The sequence below is a fragment of the Thalassophryne amazonica genome, chromosome 17 (assembly GCF_902500255.1).
Source record: "Thalassophryne amazonica chromosome 17, fThaAma1.1, whole genome shotgun sequence".
Lineage (NCBI taxonomy): Eukaryota > Metazoa > Chordata > Actinopteri > Batrachoidiformes > Batrachoididae > Thalassophryne > Thalassophryne amazonica.
The window spans coordinates 31,592,677-31,605,181 of NC_047119.1; the positions used below are offsets into that span (position 1 = coordinate 31,592,677).

The 12,505-nt window shown below is 40.6% G+C and overlaps 1 protein-coding gene across 4 annotated transcripts in view; it reads left to right on the forward strand.

The window, feature by feature from the left end:
• LOC117529161 (apical junction molecule-like) overlaps positions 1-11,989 on the forward strand; it is a 32,762-nt gene extending 20,773 nt beyond the window's left edge. For all 4 annotated transcript variants that reach the window (XM_034191863.1, XM_034191864.1, XM_034191861.1 and 1 more), the window contains 3 exons: positions 2,493-3,395; positions 11,081-11,189; positions 11,292-11,989. In XM_034191863.1, the coding sequence (XP_034047754.1) occupies positions 2,493-3,395; positions 11,081-11,189; positions 11,292-11,495 (1,216 nt within the window). In that variant the 3' untranslated portion in view covers positions 11,496-11,989. The remainder of the gene's footprint in view (positions 1-2,492; positions 3,396-11,080; positions 11,190-11,291) is intronic.
• The last annotated feature ends 516 nt before the right edge of the window (positions 11,990-12,505 follow it).

Sequence of the window (12,505 nt, forward strand, 5' to 3'; positions counted from 1 at the left end):
CCTGTGATTGCTTAAGCTCTTTTTTTTTTTTCTAAGGCTGTCCTTTCCACCGAATTTCATTGAAATCCATTCCTGGGGGTTTGTTTTTGTTTGTTTTTTTTGATAGAGAGAGAGATCCTGGATCCACACTTCTAGCCAGATTTGTGTTATTTAAAAGGTTCCCCTGTGGCTCTTGTCCAAGTCTTCCATTAAGTTAAATGAAAATCAGTTTAGCAGTCGGTGGCAAAGAACAAAACTAAAATTCTTTATTCCTAAATTACAGCAACGTTGGCAGATTTGTCCTTAACTGGGCTCCACATTTTTTTTTAATTATTCTTGTATATAACCATTCCAAACTAGGGGTGACCCACCTGCAATTTTTTAATGCTGATCATTTTCTGTTAAGACATTAAAGTTTGCTAAACAAGTACACTAACAAAAATGGCACTTTACCGCCCGCTACTAATGGTTACTTGTAGCAGCGATGATGTTGCTGCTTCAAGAGTTACACATTCTTATTTGGTGACTGACTAAACACAATGTAGAACTTTCACCATGTCTATTTCTTACAGTGGGCAGAGTTTTCTGGAAATTACTCAGTTTCCGGGTTTGGAGCATAGTGCTATTCAGGGTAGACATCAGCAAACTGATGTGGCACATTTTCTGTATTAAAGAAAACATTAACTACAGATGATGCCAACTGAGGTTGATGCTAACATAGCAGTTCTCACCAACTATGGATGATGCTATCGATAGATGGCACCACTGATATCACTGTGGTGGCTCATGATACCACCCGGTGGTATCATGAGCAGGACTCAAACCCAAGTCTGTTATTATTAACTCAATATAGTTCATCAGTAATAGTCAAACAAATCATGTCACCCTAATAATGTTTGGGATAAATAGTGGCACACTTGAAATCTGGTCATTTCCAGAGCTTTTTTCCTTCTGTGTTAAAACTTGAAAATCTATTTAAAAAAAAAAAAAAAAAAAAAAAAAATCACACGTACATAAGTATTCACACCCTCTTCTCAATACTTTGTTGATGCACCTTTGGCAGCAATTACAGCCTCAAGTCTTCCTGAATATGATGCCACAAACTTGGTGCCCCTATCTTTGGGCAGTTTTGCTCATTCCTCTTTGCAGCATCTTTCAAGCTCCATCAGGTTGGATGGAGAGCGTCGGTGCAGCCATTTTCAGATCTCTCCAGAGATGTTCAATCAGATTCAGGTTTGGGCTCTGGCTGAGCCACTCGAGGACATTCAGAGTTGTCCTGAAGCCACTCCTTTAATATCTTGGCTGTCTGTTTAGGGGCATTGTCCTGCAGAAACTGTCACTCCAGTCTGAGGTCAACAGCCCAGCAGCTTTTCATCCTGGATGTCTCTGTACATTGCTGCATTCATCTTTCCCTCCTTCCTGACTAGTCTCCCAGTTCCTACTGCTGAAAAACATCCTCACAGCATGATGCTGCCACCACCATGCTTCACTATAGGAATGGTGCCTGGTTTCTTCCAAAAATGATGCTTGGCATTCACACCAAAGAGTTCAATCTTTGGCTCATCAGACCACAGAATTGTTTCTCATGGTCTGAGAGTCCTTAAGGTGCCTTTTGGCAAACTCCAGGTGTGTTGCCATGTGCCTTTTACTAAGGAGTGGCTTCTGTCTGGCCACTCTACCATACAGGCCTGATTGGTGGATAGCTATTGCAGATGGTTGTCCTTCTGGAAAGTTCTCCTCTCTCCATAAAGGAATGCTGGAGCTCTGACAGTGACCATTGGCTTCTTGGTCACCTCTGTGACTAAGGCCCTTCTTCCCCCGATCGCTCAGTTTAGACGGGTGACCAGCTTTGGGAAGAATCCTGGTGGATCTGCACTTTATGGATGATGGAGGCCACTGGACTCATTGGGACCTTTAAAGCAGCAGAAATGTTTCTTTACCCTTCCCCAGATTTGTGCCGTGAGACGATCCTGTCTTGGAGGTCAACAGACAATTCCTTTGACTTCATGTTTGATTTGTGCTCTGACATGCACTGCCAACTGTGGGGCCTTATATGTAGACAGGTGTGTGCCTTTCCAGATCATGTCTAGTCAACTGAATTTTCCCCAGGCGGATTCCAATTAAGCTGTAGAAACATCTCAAGAATGATCAGTGGAAACAAGATGTACCTTAACTCAGTTTTGAGCTTCATGGCAAAGGCTGTAAATACCTATGTACATGTGATTTCTTATTTTGTTGGTTGTTTTAATTGCAAAAATCTCAAAACTTTTTTCCCCACATTGTCATTATGGGTATTGTGTGTGTGTGTGTGTGTGTGTGTGTGTGTGTGTGTGTGTGTGTGTGTGTGTGTGTGTGTGTGTGTGTGTGTGTGTGCGCGCAACTGCAGGGGAAAAATGAATTTCATCCACTTTGGAATAAGGCTGTAACATAATGTAATATGGAGAAAGTGAAATGTTAATACTTTCTGGATGTAACTACTTAGTATGTCATTTGCTTTCTGTCCGTTTGCCTAGGTTTCACTCTGCTGTATCATCAGTGAGAAGCAAACATGCTCATGTGAAACTGACAGTTTCCACTGAGGAGAAGGACCTTACTGATACCCAGCGAGAGAAGCGTCCAGCTCCTCTGCCTCCAGGGAAGACTCAGTCCAAGACATGGGCTCAACCAGAGCTGTGTGAATCTACACCACATGAAGCTCAAATGAACAAACAGAGTAAAGACAAAGATGTCAAAACTGCCAGTGTTGGGCCTCAGCGGGTGGTACAAAAGATTTCTCCTCTGAACAGTTCCCCCACAGATACAGAAACCACCCAAAATTTAAAGCAACCTGAAAACATTCAATGTAACACTGGAACATCAAAATCAGCCAAACACGGTAAACGTCCTGCACCATCTAGACCACATGAAGGACCATTTTCTGAGCCAAAAGTAGCTTCATGTCCTAATAGTAGAGTAACTGGCAACAATTCAAATCCCCGGAGCTCAGAGGAAGAACAAGTCCATGTTGTGCATGGATTCAATCCATTTGAAGATGATGATGACTTCATAGCGCAAGATGATGTAGTGCCTTCTTGTCATGCAGCATCAATAAAATGGCCTCCACCCAGGTCCCAGTTTCCTGATGAAGATGCTGCCTCTCCATCTAAACTCAAATCCTCAAAGGTGGCCCGTGCTCCCCAGCCACCTGCAAACAAGGCAGCCACTGCCAACACTTCATCCTCCATAAACACTGAACAAAACAATGGTATGTGTCTGATGTTGCCAAATACCAATACAATCAAAGGATCTGACCAAGAACCAGAGGTCACCAGCTCTGGTCCTGAACCAGAAGTGTTAGTCAAACAACCTCACACTCCACAGATCAATGGGGAAGAGCTGGGTAGGAAGAAGGATGGGCCCCCTTTAACTTCACGCAGGTGAGTGTTGCCAAAATAATCTTGCAACTCCAATCTCTCTGGATACACCAGTAAGTGTTTCATTGTTTCAGTCACTCACATTAACCAGTATTATCCCATAATATTAAAATACAATATTTTTGATTGGTGCATAGAAACATTTGTTTCCAATCAATCAACTGATCTTGCATCATGAATATAATAGACAGGTCCATGCCAGGTAAAATCGGCCATTTTTTCCAGTCAAGGTTTTCTCAGTGGATTCTAGTAGTTTCAGACATGCTGTTTAAAATAAGACCTGGGGCCATCTTGAATTTTGCCTCAAATTCTAATATGGCCACCATATACTTAAATCTTATCTGAAAGACCCTTATCAAGTGAAAAGCAGATTTTTTTTTTTTCACTAATCTGTCATAATAGCTTTTGAACATAATCCAGCTGGATTGATGTTACAGCAGTACATTATTGCTGTTTAAATCCAATATGGCCGATGGGACCAACCACATTTTCGGAAAATAGCTGTATCTCCTGGTCTGTTCAAGATATGGCTGTGAATTTGGTGTCTATACCTAGGTTTTCAGGTGTGAGGAATCCAAATATGACACCATATTTGAAATGAGGTCAGTAGGTCATGGGGTAAATTTAAGATGGCCACCAATGCCGAAGTCTATAATCTGCATGCTCAGTCTGCAAAAGTCACAAAAGGTGATTCTAGAGCCAAGACATAGATTTATTCACTTAAGTCATATAGTCTTTTCCTTAGTCATGAAACAGGGATACTGAACCAAATTTGTCTAAAAAACATGGCTGAGTCCAAAAAGGCTCCATATGATGTGTTCTTATTCACTGATAATATCCAAGTCACTGTAAATGTCACTGTCAGTCAGGGAATCTATTTCACAACTATTTGAAGAAGTATGAGATGCTATTTCAGTGTCACTAGACTCAATGTCAGATTTCATCATCTCCGAAGAATTCATGATCATCCACTCTTGATCATCCACATCTCAAGCCTGCAACAATTTCCTGTCGAGTTAGAGGCTGTTCATCTCCTGCAGTCTTTTCTGAATCAGTCTCATTGTTGGAATGATCTGAAAATAATAAATTATGAATATTTTAGTGATTTTAAAATGTAAAAGTTCATTGTCTAGTTTTCTGTGAAAGTATCTGTCTAAGGAAATAACGTACATCTTTTTGTTTTTGTCGTTCTCTTACCTCTAGCAGCTGAACGTCCTTCTCTACCTCTGGGCTTGCAGGTTGTTTTGCATTGTTTACGAGGTGGCTGCTCACTGGCAGTGTCTTCAGCTGCTTTTTCCACATCTGCATCATAGTCGCCAATACCTGCAGAATAACATTTTGTATAATCACTAAAATGTGCAAAGTTGTTGGCATTAGTTTCTTAGGAAAAGCATGGATAGGATGATTACTTTTGTGACAAAATTACCTTGCTTTTGGTCTTTGAGACTCTTTTTCTTGGAGAGACTTGGAAGTTGTGAACATGTGAACCATACTGGTCGAATACCCGCTTCTGTTCTCTGCCAGCCTCTGTCTGTGAGCTCAGGATACTCGATGTTAGTCTGGAGACACTGATACCATATAAATGCCTGCAAGTCACTCCTCTTGATATGCTCATCGGTGCTGTTTTCTTCAGGGAGGATGCCCATGCTTGACTTCACCATTTTCTTGTTGTACATTCTGAGCCGAGTTTCCACATGGGATTCTTGTTCAAGCACTGGGTACATGCAAGTTCGGAAGAAATGCTTAGCTTTGGAAACATCCTTAACTGATTCAACTGACCTTCCAAGGGGGACTTGTCCTGTTGCATCATCTTCTTGATTGGCTTGATCTTACCAATACCACATGGGTATGAAGTGGTATCACAGCCAGTGATACTATGGTATGCCGGAAGATTCTGGCAAACTTGATCTCCAAAATGATGTGCTACTTTACTGATGCTAATGTAGCGATGATCTGCTTTCATAAGCCAGTCATGTTGTGGCTTGCACATAGCATAGCAAAGAAGAACCATTATGTCTGTGTTGGTGGCTCTAATTATCACTGGACCTTTGCACATCGAGGCATGTAGAACCAGCCTTGTATCTGCTTCATTGTGGTTACAAGGTTCTAGTTCCTGCACCCTTGCATTTGTTAGCAGCCAAGTTTTGTCGTCCTCTGTCACAGTAAGTGGGAGTCTTAGCTTGGATCTGATGGCATCTGACTTATAGTAATTCACTAGAAATCTGATCAGTTCTGTTTTGTTTTGAGAATTGTGCAGAAACATATCCCAGTCTTTACCACTAGGCATACTTTGCTCAGGGCTGGTGATGTGGATTCTTTGGCCTGCAGTACCACGGCGAATTTGAGTTAGTTCCTTGGTTGTAGCTATGATGTAAGAATTAAATATTATTCCCAGAGACTGTGCCTTGTACTTTTTCTGAGGCAAGCAAAACTCCAACCGGGCATCCGCATACTTTCCCCAAGACTGTTTAGTGGGGATGGTCTTAACAGCTGCCATTCCCTCAATAAACCAAATGCAGTTCTCTGGTGCTTCATCAACACCTGATGCTGATTCTTCAGTGAGGTAGTTTCTGAGGGATGCTTTATGCCCTTGACGAAGATCCCTATCTGGGGTGGCAAGAGCAAGTGGAACAGTTGTGGAAGGGTAAGAATGTGCCTCTGCAGGTAAGGTAGCCTTGCCTACCAATATGCCAAAAGCTTGCCTATCTTCATTGAGAACATTAACAACCTTTGGTTCCTTCTTTGACTTTTCCAGGCCAGTCTTAATTTTAAGATTCACGATCTTCTCATGCAGATTATAGACTTCGGCATTGGTGGCCATCTTGAATTTACCCCATGACCTACTGACCTAATTTCAAATATGTCATATTTGGATTCCTCACACCTGAAAACCTAGGTATAGACACCAAATTCACAGCTATATCTTGAACAGACCAGGAGATACAGCTATTTTCCGGAAACGTGGTTGGCCCCATCGGCCATATTGGATTTAAGCAGCAATAATGTACTGCTGTGACATCAATCCCGCTGGATTATGTTCATCAGCTATTATCATGACAGATTAGTGAAAAAAATATCTGCTTTTCACTTGATAAGGGTCTTTCAGATAAGATTTTAGATACTTTGGTGGCCATATTGGAATTTTGGCAGCCATCTTGAATTTGAGGCAAAATTCAAGATGGCCCCAGGTCTTATTTTAAACAGCATGTCTGAAACTACTAGAATCCACTGAGAAAACCTTGACTGGAAAAAATGGCCGATTTTACCTGGCATGGACCTGTCTACAAAGTCTGCGAGAAAACTATCCGACCTTTTATTTTTTTCAAAAACTATATGGATTTGAATCGTGCGCTTGCATCAGAAAAGCTTGAACCTTTGTGCGCATGCGTGAGTTTTTTCACGCCTGTCGGTTGCGTCATTCGCCTGTGGGCAGGCTTTGAGTGAGCACTGGTCCACCCCCCTCATCGGATTTTTATTGTCAGTGAAATGGCTGAGAGGCTGCCGCTTTGCTCCATGAATTTCTTTTCAGAAACTGTTAGACACAGCCAGTTGGAAACCATTCGAAAGATTCTGATGGATGTCGGTATCACACGGATTAAGGACCATTAAAACTGGATTAAAAACGGCCCATGGCGGCGGAGGGCGCCCTGCGCCCCGAGCGGCCATCAACAGGCTGGAACGAGCAGATAACTTCTAAATTTAAGGCTCTGATGCAGGATGTCGTGTGACTAGCAGAGAAGTTTCAGAAGAGGTCGGGATCAGCACTTTATCGGCACATTCCACTGTTAAAGGAGATTTTGTAATGAAATACATGCGGAGGATTTCGCACGTCGGTACGGAGCCGCTCATTGCGCAGAACAAAAAAAACCTCCGTGTTGGAAACCATTCAGAAGATTCAGACAGCTTTTGATGGCTTTTCAGTCGAGTGAGTATCCGAGAAATTGTTTAACAGCTGGGCATGTTCCAACTTGTCCTGTGAGACTTCCAACACGGAGGTGTTGTTTGTCCAGGGCCATGAGCGGCTGCGTTGCGACGCGCAAATCCATTCTCACGTCTTTCATTACAAAATCTCCTTTAACAGTGGAATGTGCTGATAGTGTTGATCCCGACCTCTTCTGAAACTTCTCTGCTAGTCACACGACGTCCTGCATCAACAGAGCCTTAAATTTGGAAGTTATCTGCTCGTTCCAGCCTGTTGATGGCCGCTCGGGGCGCGGTGCACCCTCCGCCACCGTGGGCAGTTTTTAATCCAGTTTTAATGGTCCTTAATCCATGTGATACCGACAGAATCTTCACCGAAATCCATCTGAATCTTTCGAATGGTTTCCAACTGGCTGTCTCTAACAGTTTCTGAAAAAAATTTCATGGAGCAAAGAGGCAGCCTCTCAGCCATTTCCCTGACAATAAAAATCCGACGAGGGGGGTGGACCAGTGCTCACTCAAAGCCTGCCCACAGGTGAATGACGCAACTGACAGGCGTGAAAAAAACTCATGCATGCGCACGAAGGTTCAAGCTTGTCTGACGCAAGCGCACATGATTCAAATCCATATAGTTTTTGAAAAAAATTAAAAAGGTCAGATACTTTTCTAACAGACCTTGTATAATTATTACATCCACCAAGGACATAATAAAATCGTTTGTCTGTCTGTAAGCAGGATTACTTCAGAACTACTGAATGGATTTTGTCCCTTTTCACCACAAATAGATATTAGGTGGTGGTAATTTCGGTGGTGAGCCGGTTTCTGGATCAAGCGTCACTTTATATAGGCTTTGAAGGATTACTTCAAAACTACTTCACAAATTTGCACCAAAGTTTTATCTTTGATTGCGCTTATTTTTTAAACATGTAACTGATGGTGTATATTTGCAATAGAAAGAGTTGCATTCCAACAGCTAATAAACTATCACATTTGAATAGTAAGTCCCTTCGGCTGCTCCCTTGTTTGCACTCGGGGTCGCCACAGCAAATCCAAGGTGGATCTGCATGTTGATTTGGCACAACTATCACATCTGAATAACTAAAAAAAAAAAAAAAACAAATTAGCCCTCATATGCACAAACCAGTGTTTTTTTTTTTTGGCCCTTCTCAGTTTCAACAATATTTCTTTTTCAGACTGATTAAAGCTGCAGCCAAAATAACTATGCACATGTTGACTGTAGCAAAACAATCATAGCAAAATTCTTTCTGCAGCAGCAACAGACTGTACGCAACTGTGAAGCAACATAATTTTTTATTGCCAAGTACACAATTTACTAAGTGTTGGCTGTTCTTTGTCATATTGCATCAACTTTTTTGTGAGGCTATAGATTAATTCCTGACCTGATTACAAGGGGGCAACTGCACTTAAATAACCATCTTTGTTTATCCTTCTTGTTAAAGATCAACCCACTGGATGAACTTGCTGCTGCGGAAAGAGTTGAAAATGTTTAACTTGACAAAGTATTGTTGGAGTGCACTGTTGCCACGCTGTCAGAATTTTTCTATAATTTCTCATTTAAAGATTGTAACATGTTTTACCTTCTGCTGCTACCAGACAACATGTGAATGCAGCATAATTGTTTTCGCTTTGCCAAATTAAAGTTTTTGTGGGTTGTCAATATGTAGCTAATCATTAATGAACATGTAATGTTGCAACTGCGAACTACATATCACTAACAAAAGACATTAGCTGAGGATATAAATTATTCACAATTGAGTCTAATAAGCTCATTTCTGAACCAGTTACAAGCTAACTAGTGTGACAAGTACTACTTTGACTAGCAAACATACTTAACAAGCCATGTCTGCAATCTACATGATAAAAGCCAAGTGGCCGCTGTGTATGTGTGTAACTTCAATCACAGAGAAACTGGGGAGAGCTGACATTTTCCGTTTGGTATGCTTATGTATTTTGGGTTGTGGATGAACACTGTGAAAACAGAAAGCTGATGGGAGTAATAATGTTTGGAGAAATTAGGGATATTGGGTAACCACAGTGAATAACGACAGTGATGTCACCATAAATCAGTCCCTGGCAACTAGATAAACTCTGAACAAAGGAACTATCTCAACCTTGCCAGTTGTAAAACATGATAACTAAATGTGCCAAATAATAAATGCAATTATTCACAAAACTTTTTTTTATTATTATTTCCTTCCCTTTCACATAAAATCATTATATAAACCTTGCATAACTTATTACCACCCTTGGGGAAAAATGTCAACTACCTATTTTATAAACACTACCATCTAGAACCTGTGGACCCCCACGGGCAATGTGCTAGTATTTATTTCTGGAAAATCTTTGACATGTGCTTTGGGTTGTTTTAGAGATGACATACAGGAGTTGGCTAGTATGATAGCCATCACTGGTGGGCACAGCTAACCAAAAAGTTAGCTTTGATAACCATTAATCCGATAACTGAAAGTTATCTTTTATGACGCTAAACCGATAAACTGCTAAAAAAAAAAAAAAAAAAGTACCTTTATTACAGATAACCAATAACTTTTAGTATTGTTTCGGACGCAGCCACATCAGATTACACTGTCGGCTTTTGATAAACCAGTTTCACTCTCACTTTTTGTTGCTGGGTAAATTCAAGGATCATAAACACATAAGAAAACATGAAAAATGCATGAATAAAAAAATAAAACCTCAAATACTGACATCTTTCAACAGCAGTAAAACACAGTATTAAAAGTACGAACTAAAAAGCTGCTTCTTTTTTCGAACACTTTAAACTCTGCAGCTTAAACAAATGAAATACGTCCATTAATGCATTGATTGGCAGAGTAAAAGACATGTAGTAAATATAAATTCTTAGTTTCAGTGGGATTCATCTGAAGTAGTCCATAAAGCGTCCTTTTTTTAAAAAAAAATCCAAAACAGTCTCAAAATGGTGAAGAAAAGTCCCTCTGTACACAGCTGTGCCATGAGATGGCAATTAAATTATACAGTCAGCCACAAAGAAATAAATAAAATGTTAAAACTAGTCCGTTTTGTTTTTGTGTCGAGCGGACGATAACACTCACTGTAATGTTCAAAGTGAACCTGAACTACAGTACCCACAACGCTCCCTGCGTCGACCGGCCAGTCATGTTTTGTGTTTAATAATGTCATCAGCAAGCAACAGGCAGCCAGTCTGCCACAAACACACAACAGATGGACTAAAATGTTTTTGACCGTTAAACTTGGCTCACTTTACCAGCAAAAAAATGTTATCTGAACTAAATTTATCGGAAGATAATTGGTCCGATGATGGTTTTAAAACTTATCTGAAAAGATAATCTGCTAGCAAAAACATTATCTTTGATAATTATCTGTTACCAGATTAGCTGAACTGTGCCCACCGCTGATAGCCATCAGTTAGCATGGTTCTAGCAGATGAGTTGATACTTGTAAGGGAGTGTTTTTGTGCCGTCCTCACTACTTAAATATTTTTACTTAGTTTATAAATGTGTTTTATGCTTTGATAGGGTTTGACAAGCACTAGAGAATGCCATTGCTAGTTACTGATGGGTGCCATTTTAGGAGTTTGCCTGTATGACCCTTGCACACCACTTTGCCTCCCTTGGGGGCAATTGTGTATCCAGCTTTTATACCCTGTTAAGAAAACGAATCTATATTTCAAATGCAGTGATATTTTTTCTATTCTGTACACTGTTGTTTCCTTTTACTGACATTCTTCTAATTACTTGTCATTGCAGACTTCAACCTGTAAAACCCCTTAATCCTTTGGATCTCAAGTTTCCCTCAGTCAACCCAGCAGAAAACAAGAAATCCACAGAAGGCATTAACACTCCAAAGGAAACTGAGGTATTCCTAATAATCTGCATCTTGCAGGAGACTTCCAAATTATTAAAAAGTGCATCGGGTTTACATTTGTGGCTTCATTTTATTTGTACCATTCTCCCACAGTTCAATGGCGGTGGTCTAAAAGGGCCATACTCCCTCCTGACTCGGGAAGAACTCATCAATCTGCTGCTGAAACAGAAGAACCAGTTGTCAGACAAAGACAAAAAAATAGCAGAGCTGGAACAGTACATTGACAACCTGCTTGTACGCGTCATGGAAGAGAAACCAAGTATTCTCATGTCCATGAGCTCAATGAAGGCACTGTAGAGATGCACCAAAGACACTTTATTCCTGATGTACCCAATTGCGGTCTTCTCGCAGTAAATTCCAGAATTCAAACTTGTGGTTTATATTATGCAAGATAGGAACAACAAACATTGAGCAAATTAATGAGTGATCATGCATAAATAATCAAATATATGTGCACTTATGTGTTGGAGAATAGATTTTTGTCTGCGGGTTTCTGCCTGACTGGACTTTCCTCATTACAAAGTGATTATTACTGTAGCTTTTTTTTTTTTTAAGCACTGTTTTCTTCCTGCCCACTGGTTATCTCCAGTGTAAACATTACTGTTATGCAACATTCCTGATGTTGTACTGAATGAAGTTTACATCCTAATTCAACAAAAGGCACTTTATAAAGCCTGTGCTATTGTCAGATTAACAATTACTTTAATACATTTGAATAGTTTTTTCTTGTTATGGCTGCTGAAATATTGTATTAAAATGTGCATAATAAAATTAATACTTTAAATGATTCATTCTGTCTGTTGTGGGCTATAAATCTCGGCTGGGTCCAAGTGAAAGGTCTAAATTTTACTTTGGCGCCATCTGCTGGCGAGCATTTCATGCTACAAGTATTGGGGTCCTTGACAAATTATCTCTCTGACACTTGTACAATTTACTTTATTCAGTTAGCATGTGAGATGACTATTACCACAGCCAAGGTCGATTATGGTCTGGAGGTATGGTCACCTCGGTCTCTCTCAAGATATCGTAATGTTCTGCACACACTGAGGAAATAAATCCAGTGAACTCCACCAGAAAGAGTCAAATTCTGACGTATTCTTTTAGAATCAGCTACTAAATAGCACGTCCCCTCAGCTGTTCCCTTGTTTTTCCACTCGAGTCACCACAGCAGATCTGAGGTGGATGTTCATGCTGAATTGACACAAGTTTTATGCCGGATGCCCTTGCTGACACAACTCCACATTACATGGAGAAATGTGGCAGGGGTGGGGTTTGAACCAGGAACCTTCCGCACAAACACAAAGTCC